The following is a 22,774-nucleotide window of genomic DNA, read 5'->3' as shown; positions in this document are numbered from 1 at the left end:
GCACAATAACAAAAAGAGAAAAAAATTACAAATCAAGGCTTGAATTTTTTCTTCTGTTCTTTCAGCATAGTACTAAATTACACGTTTTCATACATGAAAAATTTTAAATATACTGTTCACCACCACCAGCTGCCACTGAGTCAACTCCAATTCATGAAGACCCCATGTGTACAACTGTGTTCCATAGGGTTTAAAATGGAGCACAGCTTCCAATGGCTGATTTTTTGGAAGTATATCACCAGGACTTTATTCTAAGGTGTCTCTAGGTAGACTCAAACCTACAACGTTTTAGTTAGCAGCTGAGCGCAATAACCATTTGCACCATGCAGGAACAAAATATACTAATAATGGAGAGTAATTTTAGTGATTGCTGAGAAAAATGAGCTGTTTTAGTTTTGTTTTTTCTGCCACGAAAGGGTAAGGACAAAACATTTCCAAATCAAGTCGCTCCACAAGGACAAGTGTTTATATGAAGAATTATTGTGAATAGGGGCTGTATTCTAACACATGATATTGATCCCCATGAAAACTAAAGTGAAACAGTGGTCAGAAGTGTGTTTGTCAACATTAATCTGCCCAGAACACCATCTAAAAGAATTCTGAAAAGGGAAAACTACAAAGGAGACCTTGTCCAACAGATATTAAAACACATTATAAACTGAAATTATTAAAACAGTATGATACTGACACAGAAACAATTTAAATGGATTGAAATGGAGTCCACAAATGGACCTACATGGGTATTCAGCAATATGATAATTGTGGCTTCATGAATTAATTTCTCATTCCATATCTAAAAATAAATTATAGATGATTAAAATGCTAATGAAAAGAAACTAATATAACTTTAAAAACCACTGATGACTATTTGTATAATCTCAGATTAAGAAAAATATCTACAAAAGACAAAAACTCAAGTCATAAAGAAAACTACTGTCACATTTGACAACACAAAAATGTAAAACTTTTTCCTCCAAAAGATACCAACTGACAAGTGCGGACAAGAATAAGAAACAAAAATAACAAAGGGTTAATATTCATCCTAGAAATCAATGAGAAAGCCACCTGAAAATTCATAGAAAATTGGACAAGCAATGAAAAATAAACTTATAAGAACCATAATTTCATCCATCACTCTTAAAATACAATCGGATATCACTTCTAACTCTCAGACTGAAAATATAAAAAAGACTGATAATATCAAATGTTGGTGACAGTACACGTAAAAGCACTCTTTCATATACTTCCAGTGGAAACAGAGCTTTTTCAAAAGGCAGTTAAGGAGCAACCATTAAAACTTAAAACAAACTTACTATTTGACTCATAAATTCCATACCTATGAATTTACTGTCTTTAGTTGATGGCTCTAGATTACTTTGGGAGTGGGGGAGTGGAGGAGAGTGGAAGAAAGCTGAGAGGCAAGGTCTTCCATTAAAGTCAGAGAATAAAAAGGGATCACTGATTTGGCAGAGAATGAACTTCAAGTCAAATATTTATTCCAGGGCTGGGAAATGGTTCAGAAAATTAGAACAGTGCAGTGTAGAATGTGATCCAACGTGGAAGGAAAAAGTACCTGTGATGGATTTATTGAGTGACTGTCTCTCAGTCTCTAACTTGGCACCTTTCTATGAGATTTTGAAGCATTTTTTTGTTTGTTTTAACTATGTTAAATTTTTGCCATATACTCTGGTTTTAGAACTTGAGTCCATGATGTATATATTTAGGGAAAAACTTCTCCTTTTCTTTAAGGGCTAATACAATTTCATGTAGGCAAATTCTGATCTGCAGTGTCTTTCAAATTGTTTGACCATGACCAAAGAAATACTTTTTTATATCTAAATCCAATATCCACACACATACACATAAGCATGTATTATTTCATTAAAATGCATTGCATGAAACTTATCCTTTACTTTCTATTTTCTATTTTAATGGCTACTTATGACCCACTAAATTCATTTGAAGACCCACAAAGTGATCACAGCCAAGAGTTTGAAAAAACACTAGATGAGACTTTACTAAGGGAGGCCAGTGGAATTATGTCAGTAGAAGATGTGATTCGATGTCTTCATAGGCCTAAAAGTTCCTTCCCTGGAAAATTTATAGAAAGGGTCAAGGGAAAAATGTTCTTTATTTGAACAGACACCACCTGTCCTGCCAGGAGCTTGTTTACAACTTCATCAGGAAAAACCCCTCTGTACTCAGACCTGTCATAAAGCTAATGGTTCCACCTCCAGCATCCAAGACTATAAAACCCCTCACAGTATTCCATCTACAACAGGAAGAGGGAACCTTTTTACACCTTATCTGAACTTTAGTTTGCATTAAATTTGATGGAGAACCAAAGAGAGCTGTTGCTGTTGTTAGGTGCCATCGAGTCAATTCCAACTCATAATGACCCCATGCACAACAGAACAAAACGCTGCCCAGGCCTGTGCCATCCTCACAACCATAGCTATGTTTGAGACTATCATTACAGCCCCTGTGTCAATCCACCTCGTCGAGCGTCTTCCTCTTTCTCAATGACCCTCTACTTTACTGAGCAGGATGTCCTTCTCTAGGGGCTGGTCCCTCCTGATAACATGTCCAAAGTATGTGAAACAAAACCTCACCATCCTTGCTTCTAATGAGCATTCTGGCAATCCATGGTATATTCAACATTCAATGAAAGACAGAGTTAAGACTAATTGGCCAGTTTCCTGTGATTCTAAAATACCTGCCCAAATGTGACTTAAAGAATGAAAGCATGGTTGATCCGGACAATCAACCTTCACTTTAGGCAGATCCTAAATACAACTACGAATCAGGTCAAAGGCTGAAGGAGAATACAACTAATTTAGACCTACTGAGCCTATGTAACTGGCAAGATCATGAAAAGCATTAAGTTTTAGAAGAAAAACAACCCTTCAGTTTTCCACTCTATATTGTCATAACCACTGTGAAAGATAATATTCTTTTATCCAGTAAATCTAAATATTAAAAGGGAAGAATTGACCTCATATAAGTACAATTTTAAGTACAATAAAAATGCATGAGCTACATAATCAAAACACCAAAAGAATAATTAAACCAGCAACCATTGCTGACGAGTTGATTACAACTCATGGCAAAATAACAACCACCGGGCATGCACCGTGAAGTGAAGATCAGGCTGATTCTCCATTTCTTTTTCCTGCTTTCCTTGGAATATCCTCATTTTTCATTTTCGTAACTAGCCATTAATGAATAATGATGGCAGAAAAAGATGATTTGATTTTTTAACATAACTGCCTGGAAAATATTTCAAATATTTTCATGTAATCATACCAAACACATGCTAGGATCATAACACAGTGAGAAGCACATTTGTCTACAGTAGAAGGACTGAAAGTACTTTCCATTTTGGAAATTACAGGCATCATTGTTTCTATCCTTCCCAAGACATCATTATTACATTCATATGATTTATGGCCGGAAGTATGAGAGATGGTGCAAAGATCCTGTGCCAAATTCCCACTTGGCATATAACATAAGCCAAACTGTGAAAAACTCGTAAACGCAGGTAGATCAATTTCATCAAAGAGAGGAGCAAGAGGGTTCCAGAGACTGAGCAGGAAACTACCCAGATAGTTTTTTACAGTCATGTGGTTCCAAAGCAGCAGTAATGAATGTGCTCCTGCCCCTGAACATATAATGCTTGAGTTAAAAATAAGGGTGGGCAGCAAGGAACTAGGCAGAGGTGACTGGGACACTATCAATCAATCCTGTTTATCCTTTGGTTAATCTGTTTTATCTTACTTTTTAGATAAAAAAAATACATAAAGATTAATGAAGTTAATATCACAATTTAAAAAGTGATTTCAACATAGATCAAACAATGCCTTTGTAAAGTACCATGAAATACTGAAATAATATACTTTCAATGCAATATTTAGAGTGAAAAATGAGGAAAATTCTTTTAAAAGAGACTATACATATGTCACTTAATGGCATACTAAAATATATCAACTGAAATCAATATGCAGATATTTATCACATCACAAGTACATCTTATATACATTCCTAAGATGCTGAATATCTCTGGACGAAACTTCTCATTTCAGTTCAAACATAATCATTTACACAAAATAAATAAAACAAATAAATTCTGAAACAAAAACTTGAGTAAAGGAAGCATCACAAAAGCAAAACAAATCAACAGAGGAAAACTAAGAGACCGTAACTTGAAAAGAGGAAGGCAAAGGTAGAGAAGTCTTGCTGAACACAGGCAAATTATGGACTATTTTTAGAGATGGTTTGTGAAGAGACTAGAAAGCTACAAGGTTAGAAAGAGGCTGAGGTCATGGTGTAAGTTCAATCAACTTTATAAATAAAGTGAAGTTTAGAGAAGTCAAATACCTTGTCAAAACTCACATGGCCAGTTAATGGCCAAGCCATAACTAATAGCCATGTCTTCTGATTACTATTCTTATAAAAACCAATGCCAGGGCTGTTGAGTTGATTCCAACTCATAGCGACCCTATAGGACAGAGTAGAACTGCCCCATAGAGTTTCCAAGGAGAGCCTGGTGGATTTGAACTGCCGACCCTTTGGTTAGCAGCCGTAGAAGTTAACCACTATGTGACCAGGGTTTATAGCTCCTAAAAATGACTCTGAATGACAGGGTAAGGCGTATGTACCACAGCTTAGAAATCTACTTATAGTATTAGAGTATGAGAATGATATAGTGGAGTTGTGCTTTGGAACAACTGAACTGGTAGGATGGATTGTAATGAGAAGTATAGACAGCAAATAGACTAATTAGATATGTATTAAAGTGATCCAGGTGGGAAATAATCAAGGCACTGGAAATGGTAAAGGAAGGGATATTTGTGAAGATGATGAGATAATGTAGAAGGTAAAATCTTTATGATTTGGCATCTAAGAAAGGGGCTAAGGCTGAAGAAAGAGACTGGGATAATTATGTGCTTCTGTCATTCACAGAAATGGGAAACTCCGAAAAAGAAGTTATCTGGGGCAAAGAGAATGAGAGAGTCAGTTTGGGGTATGCTTAATTCATTATGTCAGAAAAGTAACAGTTGTAAATATGGGTCTGAAGCTTAGGGTTAAATAAAAGACATCATTAGTGTAGAGTTGATAGCCAAAATCATGGCTGTAGCTGACGTTTATGAGGGAGAGAGAACACAGAAGAGGTTCACAGCTGAAACACCCAGGATAACCTGATACTCCCATCGGGGGAGGAGAGACCAAGGAAGTGTTCAGAGAAATCAGCAGGAGAACTACTCAAGTAAACTATAAGGATACCAAAGATGAATGTCGAAAGGGTAATTTCAGAGGAAGAAGGAAGAGAATGAAGATTTAGCAATTAGTACAGCCCTACAGCCCACTAAGTTGGTTTAGTGGCTCAGAGCTTGGAAAACACTGGACAACACTTTGGTTATAAGGAGAACAGTTTCAATAAAGAAAGAAAGACAGAAACCAGACTGCAAAGAGTTCTGGCTTAAGTAAGTCGTGAGAAAGTAGAAGCCAGATCTTCTCCAATTGCTACATTTTGCACAGCATGTCCTAAATATGTAAAAACTTCTTTAAAAGATAAGCAATGGCTCAACATTGTAAAAATGTCTATTCTACCCAAAGTAATCTACAGATACAATGCAATCCCAATCTAAATGCCAATGACATTTTATAATGAGTTGGAGAAGCAAATCACCAGCTTCATATGGAAGGGAAAAAGGCCCCAGATAAGTAAATTATTGAAAAAGAAGAACAAAGTGGGAGACCTCACTCTACCTGATTTTAGAACCTATTATACCACCACAGTAGCCAAAACAGCCTGGTACTGGTACAACAACAGATGCATAGGCCAATGGAACAGAATTGAGAATCCAGACATATATCCATCCACACAGGCGCAGCTGATGTTTGACAAACATCCAAAGTCAGTTAAATGGGGAAAAGACAGTCTGTTTAACATATGGTGCTGGCATAACTGGATATCCATCTGCAAAAAAATCAAATAATACCCATACCTCACACCATGCACAAAAACTAACTCAAAATGGATCAAAGATCTAAATATAAAATCTAAAATGATAAAGATCATGGAAGAAAAAATAGGAACAACGTTAGGAGCCCTAATACATGGCATAAACAGTATACAAAACATTACTAACGATGTACAAACACCAGAAGAGAATCTAGGTAACTGGAAGCTCCTAAAAATCAAAGACTTATGCTCATCAAAAGACTTCACCAAAAGCGTAAAAAGATTACCCAGAGACTGGGTAAAAGTTTTTGGCTACAACAAATCTGATCAGCATCTGATCCCTAAAATCTACATGATACTGCAAAAACTCAACAACAAAAAGACAAAGAACCCAATTAAAAAATAGGTAAAGGATATGAACAGGCACTTCACCAAAGATGACATTCAGGTGGCCAGCAGATACATGAGGAAATGCTGACGATCATTAGCCATTAGAGAAACACAAATCAAAACTACAATGAGATACCATCTCACCTCAGCGAGGCTGGCATTAATCCAAAAAAAACACAAAATAATAAATGTTGGAGAGGCTGTGGAGAGACTGGAACACTTACACACCGCTGGTGGGGATGTAAAATGGTATAACCACTTTGGAAATTTATTTGGTGCATCCCTAAAAAGCTAGAAATAGAACTGCCATACAATCCAGCAATCCCACTCCTTGTAATGTATGGTAGAGAAATAAGAGCTGTCACACAAATAGATACATGCCCACCCATGTTCACTGCAGCACTGTTTACAACAGCAAAAACATGGAAGCAACCATGGTGCCCATCAATGGATGAATGGATAAATAAATTATGGTATATTCACACAATGGAATACTACACAACAATAAAGAACAATGATGAATCTGTGAAACATTTCATAACATGGAGGAATCTGGAAGCCATTATGCTGAGTGAAATTAGTTGCAAAAGGACAAATATTGTATGAGACCACTATTATAAGAACTCAAGAAATAGTTTAAACACCAAAGAAAATATTCTTTGATGGTTACGAAGGTGGGGAGGGAGGGAGAAAGTTGTTCACTAATTAGATAATAGCCAAGAACTATTTTAGGTGGAAGGAAAGACAACACACAAAACAGGAGAGGTTACCACAACTAGACTAAACCAAAAGCAAGACGTTACCTAAATATAACCAAATGCTTCGAAGGCCAGAGTAGCAGGGAAGGGTCTGGGGACCATGGTTTCAGAAGACATCTAGGTCAGCTGGCATAACAAAATCTCTTAAGAAAATGTCCTGCATCCCACTTTGGTGAGTGGCATCTGGAGTCTTAAATGTTAGCAAGCGTCCATCTGAGATGCACCAATTGGTCTCAACCCATCTGGTGCAAAGGAGAATGAAGAACACCAAAGACACGAGGTAAATATGAGCCCAAGAAATAGAAAGGGCCACATAAACCAGAGACTACATCAGCCTGAGACCAGAAGAGCAAGATGGTGCCCAGTTACAACCAATGACTGCCCTGACAGGGAACATGACAGAGAATCCCTGATGGAGCAGAAGTACACTGGAATGCAGATCTCAAATTCTTGTAAAAAGACCAGTCTTAATGGTCTGACTGAGACTAGACAGACCCCAGAGGTCATGGTCCCTGGACCTTCTGTCAACCCAAGACTAGAACCATTTCCAAAGCCAAACTCTTCAGACAGGGATTGGACTGGACTATAAGAAAACGATACTGGTGAGGAATGAGTTTCTTGGCTCAGGTAGACACATGAGACTACATATGTAGCTCCTGTCTAGAGAAGAGATGAGAAGGCAGGGGGGACAGGGGCTGGTTGAATGGACATGGGGGATATAGGGTGGAAAGGAAGAGTGTGCTGTCTCATCAGGGGGAGAGCAGCTAGGAGTACATAGCAAGGTGTACAAGTTTTTGTATGAGAGACTGACTTGATTTGTAGACTTCCACTTGAAGCGCAAAAAAAAAAAAAAGATAAGCAATGGCAATCAGACCAGCAAATTACTAAAAAGAAAAAAAAAAGTTTTTACCTTCTTGTGATTCTTGTAAACATTTCTGTGGGCAAATCCCTTCCCACAGAGCTTGCATTTGTAAGGTTTATCCTCACTGTGTATTACTTTATGAGCACCCACTTGATCAAGCCTCTTAAAAGACTTATTACAAATCTCACAATTATAGGGTCGTTTTTCTGCGAAAAATGAGTGGAGACAATTCTGCTTAAGTAAAACACACATTCAAACTTGTTTAAAATGAAACTATGGCTTTAAAAACCAGCATTCTCAAAATTTATTTGTAATAACTTCCTCACTAACATTTATTACTACCTTAGTTATAAAAGTATCCAGAAACACAGACTTGAATTATTCAAATGACTACAATATTCATAAATAATTCAATAAGGGAAATGAATAGAAACTATATTTGCTGAATCCCTACTGAATGTCAGGCACATAAACAATCTCGTTCAACCTTCACAGCAATCCTGAAAGGTTGGCACCAGTATTCCATTTCGTACACGAAGAATAAAGAAACTGAGGCTCAGGAAGGAATAAATGACAAATTAAATAGTGACTGAAGATCTCTGATATAATTTAGTCCAATCACCTTTTCTTTATAAATAAACTGAGGTCTAGAGAAGTTAAGTAACCTGTCCAAAATCACACAGCTAGTTAACTAATAGCCACATCCAGTTGGCCAAGCTAGAACTAACAGCCATGTCTCCTGACACTCTTAGTAAAAAAAAAAAAAATTTTTTTTTTTTTACTCTTAGAGCTCATAAAAATGACAACAAAACTCTTTCGTAGAGATTTCAATATAAATGAAAAAGTATGTATTTTACCTGAGTGGGTGATCATATGACGTTTTAGCTGATTAGCTGAAATAAATTTCTTCATACATTCTTGACAATCAAATATCTCATGAATCTGCAAAAGGAGCATTTAAATCAATGTCAAAACCTAGGTAAATTATATAGCACTCAAGTAAAAACATACACATACAATCATTTGCTACTTCATTATCCTAAACTGTAATTCTGCCCTAATTGGCTCTTACTATCCTAGGCAAATTGAAAAAGCAATGAGCATAAAAATGTATCATTAAAATAAAACATAAGATCATGTACTATTTAAACAGTATGTGATAAATAGCTGACCTACGTAATGCATGTTAAATTCATACTTTCTGTAAAAATTATATCTGTTATATATATACTTTTGTTATGAACGGAGTTAGACTTGGAAATACATAATCTTCAGGTATAATGTTCCTTTTAAGCAGCCAGCAATATTTTAAACTTAAGTGTATATAGTACAAAAGAAAAGAATTAAGGGAAAGACCAGAAGATACATGATTCTGAAAAGCATTTAGCTTACAGTAGAAATCTCATACATTAGGAGGACCACAATAAAAAGAAAAGATCAAAAACTATAATAAACAGACTGCAGAAACCCGAGAGTGGCTCCCGGACACCCTTTTAGCTCAGTAATGAATTCACTCCTGAGGTTCACCCTTCAGCCAAAGATTAGACAGGCCTATAAAACAAAATGAGACTAAAGGGGCACACCAGCCCAGGGGCAAGGACTAGATGGCAGTAAGGAACAGGAAAGCTGGTAATAGGGAACCCAAGGTTGAGAAAGGAAAGTGTTGACATGTCATGGGGTTGTTAACCAATGTCATAAAACAATATGTGTACTAACTGTTTAATGAGAAAATAGTTTGTTCTGTCAACCTTCGTCTAAAGTACAATAGGAAAAAAAAAACTATGATAAATATGGGAGAACATAACTTTAGCAAACAACTAGCTAATATAAATATTACAACTGTATATTAAATTTAGTTCTTTTCCTCCCAGACACTACATTGGAGAAACTGAACAAGTGGTATGAAAGACAGAAGTTGACTTTATTATCATAAATAACATATCCAGTTCTAAGAGGAATGTATTGCATGAAACCTTATATTAGAAATGCTGATCATCTCAATGAACAAGGGCATCATAGTTTTGCAGAAAATTTAAAAATGTTATTGGTAGAGTCACATTTTTGCTTCAGCTTCATTAAAGGTAGAGCTCACAATACCAAAACCCAGATAAGGAAAGGCCCTTCCACAGGAAGCCAAGATAATGGGCTTAGCCCTGCAGAATACCTAGCAACACCTGAGTGAAGGATCAAGGCAGAAGACTGGTACAGCACATGAGTAACAGATGGAAGACTGGGCTGGTGCCCTGGTGAAGCCTGCCTTGCTAGGTGGCATGGAAGAACTCAAGGTAGGGAGGGTGAAAAGAGGGAGGAAAGCATGGAAACAGAAGCTGAGGCAAGGCTAAAAGATTCCAGGTCTTAATTCTATGCCCAACCACCTGGCAGGTCTGAGGCTACCAACCCACCTTCTGGTCCTGTCAGATCTGACTCTTGGTAAGTCTGCAAACTCAGTTGTGAAAAGCAGGGAAAAGGTAGAAGCCGAACGACAACATTCTACTTGAGTCTGGCTTGTACTCCTGCTTAGATATAGTGGCATCTAATCTTGATCAGGGGTATGTGGAGTCTAGGAGTCCCACAGTTCCTCAGAAAGCAGTGTGGATTCTACACAACTGATGCACAAGCACTCGGAGCACAAGTACCACATAGTGCAGAAGACAAACTTTTGGCCAGGGACAGCTTAAAGATACCCTTTTCCTCCACAGCAGCCATTCATTAGGGAGCAAGCCCATTTTCCCTCATCTTGCCTTCTGAACCAGAACCTTCATTTCTGAGACATAGAGACGTTCTTCAACCACCAAATATCCTCACAGTGGCTTCTACTGGACACCTAGGTTTGGGGTACGATGATATGATGTGTAATACTTATTTAAAAATAGTAAGGGTAGGTTTATACTCAAACTCTGACTCTGTAACATAGAACATTTAATTTTGATACTGACAAATGACATTCTAAAACTATGATACTCCTTCTGAGCATAAATGAAAAACTGTTTGTTTTATTTTATGTTGAATTTTTATTGTTTAAAACTTTAAAAAAAATTACTATTTCATATACAAAGTGGTAACTTAAATAAAAAAATTGCAGACTAGTACTTATAAATAGTCCACTAACTCTCATGGCTTCTGAAGAATGGAACATTTTTAAAAGTTGAGTTGAACTGGAATTCCCAAAATTATGGCATATTTACTGTACATGAAGGCATTTTGCATTGACTGAGCCCTGGTGGCACAGTGGTTAAGTGTTTGGCTGCTAACCAAAAGGTCGGCAGTTCAAATCCATCCAGCCACTCCTTGGAAACCCTCCTCTGTCCTATAAGGTCTCTATGACTTGGAATCGACTTGATGGCAGGAACCTGTCCTTCCTGATAACACGTCCAAAGTACTTGAAGTATCATCATCCTTGCTTCTAAGGAGAATTGTGCCTGCACTTTTTCCAAGACAGATTTGTTCTTTCTTCTGGCAGTCCATGGTATATTAAATATTCTTCCCCAAGACCACAATTCAAATACATCAATTCTTCATCGGTCTCCTTATTTATTACTCAGGTTTTGCATGCATATAAAGCCACTGAAAATACCCTGGCTTGGGTCAGGTGCACAGGCGCACCTTAGTCTTCAAACTGACATCATTCTTCTTAACATTTTAAAGGAGTCTATTATTATTATTTTTTTTTATTCAGGTACATGTGCCCGATGCAATACGTCTTTGATTTGAATGCTGCTTCCATGGGTGCTGACTATGGGTCCAACACAATAGCCTGGACTTCAATATTTGCTGTTTATCATGATGTTGCTCATTGGTCCAGTTGTGAGAATTTTTGTTCTCTTTATGTTGAGGTGCAATCCATGCTGAAGGTTGTACTCTTCAATTTTCATCACTAAGTGCTTCAAGTCATCTTCACTTTCAGCAAGCAAGGCTGTGCCATCTGCATACTACAGTGTGTTAATGAGTTTTCCTCCAATTCTGATGCCCCATTCTATTTCATATAGTCCAGTTTCTGAGATTATCTGCTCAACATACAGACTGAATAAGCATGGTGAAAGGATAAAACCCTAACACACACCTTTCTTTCCTGCTTTTAAACCACAGAGTATCTCCTTGTTTTTTTTTGTTCCAACGACTGCCTCTGGTCTATGTACAGTTTCCACATGAGCACAATTAAGTATTCTGGAATTCCCATTCTTCACAGTGTTATACATAATTTGTTATGATCCACACAGTTGAATGCCTTTGCATAGTCAATAAAATACAGGTAAACATCTTTCTGGTATTCTCTGCTTTCAGCTAAGATCCATCTGTCATCGGGCGCCAAACTTTCAGTTAGCAGCCAAGCTCTTAACCAGTGAGCCTCTAGAGTGCCTTATTAGACACTCAATATACCCAAATATGACAAAGAAGAGAGTCAAAACTGGAGTCACTAAAACCTGCGTGTGGATCCAGAAAGGCTAAGCTGGAGGGGCTATGAGGTAAGGGAGGAAGTGCTGCACTTAAATTACTAACATTCTGCAGAGACCACTCAAAAAGGTGGTGCTAAACTACAGTTGCTGTATTTCACCAGCAGGAGGTAAGATTTTGTTCTACCAAGACATTTCCTGCAAGGAAAAAACTGTTTTACTCTGAAGAAAATAAATGGGAAAAGAGGAAATTTTTCAAAAATATTTTCCACAGCCATCTTTGCTGGAACACTCTATTTGGTAAAATTTTAAATTTGGTAGAATATCTTAAAATTCAATCTCTAAGAATTAAATGGATCAATGAAGTAGTCACAGACTTTTAAAACTAAAAGGAGGTTTAGAAATCCTCCATTCCAGTGAATTTCATCGCTATGTCCGAGAAACGAGGGTTCTGCTTCAGAAGCTGTAAGGTTGCTGGGGTGGAGGAATTGGAGAGGCCTGAAGAAGAGGAATCTGGATGGAGCTCTGTATGACCTTTCTTTGAAATACAGTTTCATGGCACTCAGAAGACATATCTAAAAACACTGATCAGGTCAATGTCCCATTTCAGAAATAAAACAGAGGGCCCACGTCGTATGGAGGGTTACTGACATAAGGTAGACAAGAAAGCCAGTGTGCTGATGCTCAGTCCAGTGCTCACTCATTACTCCTTCCTTGGGATCAAAATCACTCAGCACACAGGACAGAACCTCGGGATCTATCAACACAACATTTTAACTTTCTCATACATTATAGACTAAATCCACAGCACCTGGGCTGGAACTACTGGATTAAATACCATATGAATTTCAGGATTGTCAAGTCATTTTGCAACACATACATTTATATATTGACAAAAAGGCAAAACTCATTTCTCAAACCACAAGAATAGTAAAATTTACTTTCACTAGTGCCACTTCCCTTTTCTTTTGGTAGTAAATCACTAAAAAATAAATAATAATTTTTTTTTTAAATTATATGCACCTAGATATCCTGAAAAGACAATGTGTAAAATTAGGAAATGATCATTTATGTCTTAGTTGTAATAACATAATATAAATTTTTTGGACCCTGTCATGACACTACTAAAAATCTCAATTTTATTCTATTTTATTATAAATTTTATTAGCTAGTTACTAGTTACTAATGTTAGAGTTCCTAATTGCCATTTATTTTTCAGATTAAGTTTTCATATCATAATAACTTGATACCTTTAGTCTATTTTCTCCTAATATACTCATCTGTCTCTGCTAACAACACTTCGATATATATGTACATTATTTTTTACTTTTCAAAATAATAGAGCTCCTGTCTTTGTTGTGAGAGACCTAATTATAACATGCTTCCCTTTGAATAGCTAAATGCCACTGCACAGCACATTATATAAATCCACAAAAACATATATTTCCTTGTTAATTTGTATTTCCCGAGCAACCATCAACTGATAAAGCTTGACACCACGAGTGCTGCAGGCAAAGGACTCTGCAAGCCATGGCACTTTGCAATGGAGAAATATTGCTAACTCTGAACAATAATAAGCAATCCAAAATATTCTTTTGCAGGAGTTTACTTTTCTGTGTATTAGTCTTGTGTTTTAGCATACATTAGCATTTAAATTAATGGCAAAGCTCTGTCATTATAACATAAAAAATCAATAAAAAAATGTACATGGTGGACACTAGGAATACCTCAAAGATTTTGTACTGTCATGAGCGTTAATCTTTCTTACTGACCTTTCTATGTTCCTGTAGGCTTAATGCTGAAGAACACTTTTTATTGCACACGGAACATATAAGCTTTTTCTTAGAATCTCCTAAAACGGAAACAAAATATCACCATCATTTAAATGTAAATATTGCGAGAAGCATTAGATACAGTATTTCTAAACCAAAAAAAAAAAAAAACCTGTTGCCATTGAGTCAATTCTGACACACAGTGGCACTACAGGATGGAGCAGAACAGCCTCATAGGGTTTCCAAGAAGCAGCTGGTGGATTCGAACTGCCAGCCTTCTGTTTAGCAGCTATAGCTCTTAACCACTATGCCACCAGGGCTCCATCAGGGCTCTGAGGTAGTATATAATTTCCAAACAGGTATCTCATCTTCATAATTTAAAATCGTAAAATGTTCAGTGTTATAGACACATCAGTTAAATTCGGATAAAGAAGTTGCATTTTAAAACCTCTTCTTAAATTTCAGAGATCTTCAACTTTCTACATGTACAAAATGGATCTTTTACCTTTTCCTACGCTAACCTGAAGCCCTGATGGCACAGTGGTTGAGAGCTATGCTATGGCTGCTAACCAAAAGGCCTACAGTTCGAATCCACCAGCTACTCCTTGGAAACCCTATGGGGCAGTTCTACTCCCTCCTATAGGGTCACTATGAGTTAGAATTGACTCAACAGCAATGGGTTTTTTGTTTGTTTGTTTTGTACTAACTTAGTATTACAAGAGAAAAACATTCTCACAAAAAATTCAAATCAAAATTAATATCAACTGCGTTTGTAAGAGAAAAAATTGGACTTATTAATTCAGAAGTTGATCTTACAATTTCCTTTATTTTTCAATAGAATCATTTGATTTAATTGTTTTGTTTAGATGGAATTTATGAAGTATTCTTACGAGCACCAGACTCTTACGAAATCTATAACGTATGCCTTATCGCATTGTTGAAAAACAGAATAAAGTAATATCACATAAAATAAGACATTATACTGGCAATTAATATTATTACAAAAATCAAAGTATAATATTATCCTCTTACATGGTGATTATATTTATTGCAACTCATTTCATATTTCCAATTTCACAGCCCTAGCGGCACACTGGTTAACAGCTCGGCTGCTAATCAAAAGGTCAGCAGTTTGAATCCACCAGCTGCTCCTTGGAAACCTTATAGGGTGGTTCTACTCTATCCCATAGGGTCGCTATGAGTCAAAATCAACTCAACAGGAATGGATTTGGTTTTTCTGGCTTAATGTAATTATACATCATCTGAACCACCATTACTACCATAAATGACCATAACATTTTTTTCATCTTTTTATTGATTTCAAAATAATCAAAAAGTAAACAAATAGTATAATGAACCACCATGTATCCATCACCTGGCCCCAACGATGACTAATCCATGGCCACTCATGCCCCCCTCTCAGCCCCATCTACTCCCTCACTTCTGTATTCTTTGGAGGCCAATCCAAAACATATTATAGTTTGCAACTCTTTTTAAAATATAACCACAAAACCATTACTGCATCTAAAACCTAATTCATTAGTATGATCAAATCTGCAATCAGTTTTCAAATTTCCAATTGTCTCTTAAATGTCATAAACATTATTTTACATTTTTTTAATTTTGGAATCTGGATTCAAACAAGGTCCGTACATTGCAACTGGTTGACGTATTTTTTTACATCTCTTTTACTATATAGGTTCCAATCCATTTTTTCTTCCTGTTTATTTTTCCTTGCAATTAATTTATCGAAGCAACTAGACTGTCCTGTAGATTACTCCCACAGTCTAGATTTTGCTGACTGCATCCCTGTGGCATAGTTCAACATATTCCTCTGTCCAGTGCATTTCCTATAACTTGGTAGCCAGATCTACAGGCTTGATCAGATTCAGGTTCTTCTTCTTCATTTTTTTTTTCCAAGATTACTTCCTATGTGGTGTTGCATATTTCCATCAGGAGGCACTGAAGGCTGACTGTCTCCCCCTTTAAGGTTAGTAGCATTTGATACATGTAATAGTAGCAGCCGTTAATGTTTAATGCAGATTCTTTAATAATTATGAAAGTTTAAGTGGGAGTTATGAACGGCATGGACTCTCTAGGTAGCACAAACAGTGAAGCACTTTACTACCACCCAAAAGTTTGGAAGTTCAAACCCACCCTAAGGCACCTCAGAAGGAAGGTCTGGTGATCTGCTTCTGAAAGGTCGCAGCCTTGAAAACACTATGGAGCAGTTCCACTGCACACATGGGGTCTCCATGAGTTGGAATCGGCAGGACAACCAATAACAACATGAACTGAACAAGTTTCTTCTAATCGTGTCAACAGCTCTGCCAAGTATTATGTCACAAAGGACATGTTCTTATACATCTCGATCATATTTCCCATAAAATGGTAACTCAGCTTTAAATATGTTAATTAAATTTTGGTGATCGTGTATTCAATCTTAATGGGGAAAAGTATAGCACGAAATGACATCCACAATACAGTGAAAGTCCACCGACACAAATGAAGCAGCACACAGTCTTGTGCAGGGCGAGGCTTCGCCATTACACAAAACAACACACAAGTCTGGAGCATGGATTATGGTGTGGGCAGCAGTGCAGGTTGTTTTACATCAGAAATGGGAGCTTCTGCTGAGCAGGTAAACTAGTTAAACAAAAAAACCCAGTGCCGTCGAGTCGATTCTGACTCATAGAGAGTAAACTAGTTAAGTGGAAATTATTTTCTTCAAAACAATCAGGATTTTTTTTAGGTGTCTCGACAAACAATTCACACAGACATGCTTTACTTTCTGTTTTTTCAAGCAATACATCCTAATTATTCTGACACTTTATAAAACAAAATATACTCAGATATTTACACACAGACAAAAACTTAGGAATAAACTCCTTTATATTTAAAACACATGAATTTCAAATACATGAAATCCTTACTGCAGCACTACATATGAGAAGAGCATCTACAATTCTAAGAATTTGATGAAATTTTAAGATATATAAGTGCTCAAGATCACATACATACACAATTCCAGTGAAATATTCTGAATCAAAATAAAACAAGCAAAACCATCCCCGAAGACAACTCATCAGGCATGAAAAGGACTGGTCAGTGGAGGGGAGGGAGATGCTGATGAAGAGTGAGCCAATTAAATTAGGTGGACACTGGAGAGTGTGTTGGCAACTCTTGACTGGAGGGGGGATGGGAAGATAGAGAGAGAGGGAAGATGGCAAAATTGGCACCAAATGAGAGACTGAAAGGGCTGACTCAATAGGGGGAGAGCAAGTCGGAGAAGGGAGTATGATGTATGTAAACCTACATGTGACAGACTGATTGGAATGCTAAATATTCACTTGAAGCTTAATAAAAATTAATTTAAAAATAAATAAATAAAAATAAAACAAGCAATTTATACATGCTAAATTATTCGGTATTTAAATTTACAATAAATACAAATCTAAACACTGCACGATTTTACTTTTCCAAATATTTGTAATTAATAACTGGTAATTAATAAAACTGGAAAAAAAAAAAAAAAACCCCAAACTCATTCCCGTCAAGTCGATTCCAACTCGTAGTGGCCCTACAGGACAGAACAGAACTGTCCCGTAGAGTTTCCAAGGAGCACCTGGTGGATTCAAATTGCTGACTTTCTGGTTAGCAGCCGTAGCTTTTAACCACTATGCCACCAGTGTTTCCAGTAGCTAACAGACTATAAATTGTACAGTTAAAGATCCTGCACCAGACATACCTTCTTTCCTATGAGTTGAACCAAAAAGTATTTAATTAGTTCTGTCCATTAATCATAGTTTCAAATTTATCATAGAATGCCATGTAGGTATTTTATTACAGAGTTACTTCAGGGTTATTTACTTAAATTGAAAGGCCCATAAAACGAATCACATGAAATACATCCAATTTTTCTCCAATTATCTACTGGGGAGAAAGAATTCATAATTCAGAAAAATGAAAAATGCAAATTTGGCAAGTGTGATGAATCAGTACCTAAAACATCATATCCCAAATCAACTTACAGGTACCCTGGTATTAGAAAGATTGCTCTGGCATTAGTCAGAAAGGGAGGAGGACAATAAGAGTGGAAGAGAGAGACATGGTAATGGACTGCAGTAACCGTCAAGATAAAAGATAATTAAGAAATCAAGAAAGCAGCGGTGGGGATGGAAAGAAAATGGTATGTTACAGAGACTTTTCTTAGGCAGTATTAGCAGGATTAAGCGAATGATTTTATACACAGGGTGAAGGAAAGACTATTTGGTGCTGGGGTGTAGACTGGCTAAATGGTGACATCATTGGCAGAGGATCAAACTGTATTATGATTATGGTGATTTTACCACAGATTTTGAGGAAGTTTAAAAAATGAAAGAACTGAGCAGCCAAAATATGTATCTTGCCTCTATCACTCCTCTTTCCTCTCAGTAGAGGGGGAGAAGAGGGCAAGGAGCACCCAGTGGCACAACGGTCAGGCGCTCTGCTGCCAACAAAAATGTCAGCAGTTCAAACCCACCAGCGGCTCCAAACTCCCATCCCCACCCACAATTCCCCCTTCTCTCTCCTCCTCATGGCTTCTCCTATTCTTCCTCCTAGAACAAGGATCCTAGCTCCTTTGAGAAGAAATACAGGAAAATCATATAACTCTTTTAATCTGAGAATGCAGATAAATTTTATCTCCCATAAATACAAAGTCCCTCTATTAGTACCCACAGAATCTAAGCAGAAGACAAAGATGGGAAGTGGATGAAGGAATTCAGTCCCTTCAGTCTCTGTGTCCTCTTGGGTAACTGTGAAGGCTGCCTAGGTTCAGGAGAGCAGCACCCATGAAATCATAACTAAAGACTTTATGACTATTTTGTTGTTGTTGTTGTTAGGTGCCGTCGAGTCGGTTACAACTCATAGTGACCCTATGCATAACAGAACGAAACACCGCCCAGTCCTGCACCATCCTTACAACTGTTATGCTTAAGCATAACTATTTTAGCTCTCCTATGAATATAAAAAAAAAAAAAACTTTTTTTTTTTTTTTATTTTCAGACAGGGGCTCTGGTGGTGTAGTAGTTAAAGAGCTTGGCTACTAACCAGAAAAGGTTGGCAGCTTGAATCCACCAGGTGCTCCATGAAGACCTTATAGGGCAGTTCTACTCTGTCCTGTAGGGTCGCTGTGAGTTGGAACCGACTTGACAGCAACAGGTTTGGTTTCTGGTTTTGGTTTATAATCAGGTAAGTCTCATGTTTGACTTTCAGATTCAACTTGCAAAAATATTTTTAGGAACACGTAACTTACAGAAGTAGAAGACCATCTGAGAAATCAATACAAGTGTTCTAAATAAGTAGTTACTGAAGTACTACAAGTTTCAATACACTGTGGGTTAAGTATGCTTCTGGGAGCCTGTCTGAGACCACCAGATGTTATAGTTTCTATGGAAAAATGTGAGACATGTTTAAAAATTCAGCTTCTCTCTTCTCGGCATCTTCAGTTAATATCCCCTAACAAGAAACATCTCTCATCATCAGTGGTAGAAGCTGCAAAAGTATTCTCATTCCTTGAACAACTCTGCCTTTCTAAAGTTAAGGATTCTACAACCATATGTGTGAACACTGCTTTGCTTAAGGACGTATGCAGTTGCTATTCCCAATATGAAATATCCTTTTCCCAAATGTCTGTACACTTCACCCTTCACTTCATTAAGGTTTCTGCCCAAATGTCACCTCATCTGAGAGGACTTTTCTGACCCAATCACATAAAATAGCATCCCTCTCCTGTCATTCTTTATCCCAGGCAATCTGTGAACATGGATGGCAAAAATACATTTATATCTTCACTAACCTCTAATTGAAATTTAATGTTTCCTTTAATTTTAAATCTGGGCAGCCAAACACAGTAGTACTACAGTGCCTATGATTCTGTCACCAATAAAAGGTACAGATATTTCATATTAAATTACAATTGTAGATATTATAAAGTTGGGTTTACACTTATTGTTACCTTAAAATTATAAAAGCTGTTAGATCTGTTGCTGGATCTTGTTAAATAACACATGAATAAAGAAGCACATATACTACTATAGTACAATTTTTTTTTAATTATTGATAACTACACATCAATAAGAAATGCTGGTGGCGTAGTGGTTAAGAGCTACAGCTGCTAGCCAAAAGGCTAGCAGTTCAAATCCACCAGGTACTCCTTGGAATCTCTTTGGGGCAGTTCTACTCTGTCCTTTAGGGTAGCCATGAGTCAGAATCAACTCGATGGCAATGGTTTTGGTTTTTTGGGTTTTTTTGTTTTTTTTTTTTTTTTTCCACATATCAACAAATTGATTCCTTTGTAGTCATACATATTTTATTTTATAAATTTAAAAACATTGTTTGCAAAGGGGTCCACAACACACAAAACTAAAGATCCTCAGCACTAACCCTTTATACTGCTTTAGTTCTTTTCATAGCCTTTACCCCACTTGCCATATCCCTACCACACATACTTTTTGATGGTTTATATTCTGTCTTCCCCATTAAAAGGTGAGCTCCTTGAGAGCATGGACTGTCTCTGGCTTTTTCTGTCATGTATCCTCAGCACTTTAAACAATATTACTTAAAAGCAGGTTTTGAATTAATGAATGGCTTAAATATGTGGGTAAGGAAACCAGTAAGTTTCAAAAGTATTATATTTATTTTTATCAGAGAATGATAGTTTCTTAGAAGAAAAAATTAAATAACTCACTTTATAACTTATTTTTACTGTTTAAACCTAAATGCTACATGAAGATTTACAAGGAGTCACACGTAAAACTATCTAAGAAGAAAAGGAGAGAAAAAGAGAAAGGGAGGGAGGAAGGATAAAATAAAAGAAAGAAGGCCGGGGGCTGAGAAGAGGGAAAGGCGAAAAGTGAAAGAAGGCTATGAATGAGAGAAGAAGATTGTGTACCAAACCCGGCAAAAGGTATACGTGGCGACCTTTGGCTAAAATATGGTAAGATTTCACAGTTTATATGATCCACAAAAACATAGGAAACATTAAACAAACTTGCCTTTTTATAAATTATTTCCTATAAAATCATTATGAATTTCCAGAATCAGTAATATTATACCCAAGGCCAATTAGAAGATGCCTCAAAGAAAGTATGCTCAGAGCATAGCCTGAAGACCACATGCCCCAAAACAAGAACACGAAAGGTTCCCAGAGCTTCAGTATGCATCTGGTTTTTTACTTAGTTCAGCAAAGTTAACTTGAAAACTAACATGAAAGATTCATTACAATATGTTGCAGACAAAGATGGAGAAAATTAAGAACAGCATTTGAACTATAACAGCTTTAAAATATATATATACAAAGGCAAGAATATCAAATAATTCTGCTTGCTTTTGCATACATAGAGATGACACAAATATAATGAATTCATAAAAATTCCATCTTCCCTAAATCAGCCATATATTCTTTAAAAGGAAAAAGAAAAGTATATGCACAGAAAGACTCGAGGAGTTCCCCTCTACACTCCTGGTGATAGGCATTCCCCTGAAGCTGCATTTGACAGGACACTCGTTTCTAGATGTTTCATGCAACCCAGGATGCAAACTGGAGCCAGAGTCACGCCTAAATAGCCTCTATCACTTTACTATTAAAATAGACACCTTCTGAATAATCAACACCGAGGACACAGAGGCTGGATAATGAATATCCATTTCTGCTGAATGTGAGAATAAACAAGAAAAAAAATCCACTTCTCTATATCCAGAGAGGTACATTCACTCGAGTCCCTGAGTGGCACAAACAGTTAACTACTTGGCCACCAGCCAAAAGGCTGGAAGTTTGAACCCACCCAGAGGTGCCTTGGAAGACAGGCCTGGTGATCTGCTTCTGAAAGGTCACAGCCCTGAAAACCCTATGGAGAAGTTCTATTCTGCACATATGGGGGTCACCACGAGTCCAAATCAACTCAACGACAACTAACGACAACATTTCCACTCATTCCCAGAAGCCAAGGGCGGGAAGATGTGAACACATGAGAAGAGTGTACACACACAAAGATACACGGAGTTTCATGAACTTCAGTGCCCATTTTAAGGAAAAGACACTGAGTAAGTAAAAAGTGAATTCTGACAATACAAACATCTGTTCGACTCAATACAATAGATTCAATCCCTAAACCAAAATACGTTTATTGACTGCCTACTATGTGCTAAGCAGATGCAATATAACTGATAGTCAACTTTTATTTTTGTACTGTTGTTTAGCTAGCCATTAGAAAGAAGTCAAATAGTACATACATTTTTAATCCAAACATATTCAATTCCTGTATCAAAATGCAGCCAGTAATTTTCTCCAAAATAGGAGAAAGGTAAGCATTAAAAGTTGGAATTTTAATATAGAAATACTAAATAAGAGTGGCGTCACTTAATAACTTGTTTTTAAAATGTATCTAAAATTCCAACACTTTATGTAGAAAAAATTTCATAAGCTTAAATATGAAATTGTTACTTAAACTATTAGTTCTTAATGTATTTGACTGACAAGCACAACTAGATTCCAGCTTAGTTTTAGTTAGGATTAATTTAGAGGTGGGAAAAATGACAAATGTTCCTGAAATCAACTTGAAAAAGAAATAGAGTGTTCAATGAAAGACCCAAAA

At 36.8% G+C, this 22,774-nt stretch overlaps 1 protein-coding gene across 13 annotated transcripts in view; it reads right to left on the bottom strand.

Moving 5' to 3' along the window:
- Nucleotides 1-22,774, bottom strand: part of PRDM5 (PR/SET domain 5) — a 450,522-nt gene that overhangs the window by 268,021 nt on the left and 159,727 nt on the right. For all 13 annotated transcript variants that reach the window (XR_007517600.1, XR_007517603.1, XR_007517604.1 and 10 more), the window contains 3 exons: nt 14,139-14,218; nt 8,833-8,917; nt 8,024-8,181 (listed from right to left, as the gene is read on the bottom strand). Coding sequence is in view for 8 of the 13 variants with exons in the window: in XM_049885411.1 (XP_049741368.1) it covers nt 8,024-8,181; nt 8,833-8,917; nt 14,139-14,218 (323 nt within the window). In the remaining 5 variants the exon portion in view is untranslated. The remainder of the gene's footprint in view (nt 1-8,023; nt 8,182-8,832; nt 8,918-14,138; nt 14,219-22,774) is intronic.

The sequence above is a fragment of the Elephas maximus genome, chromosome 5 (genome assembly GCF_024166365.1).
Source record: "Elephas maximus indicus isolate mEleMax1 chromosome 5, mEleMax1 primary haplotype, whole genome shotgun sequence".
Taxonomy (NCBI): domain Eukaryota; kingdom Metazoa; phylum Chordata; class Mammalia; order Proboscidea; family Elephantidae; genus Elephas; species Elephas maximus.
This window is presented reverse-complemented; position numbering and strand designations above follow the sequence as displayed.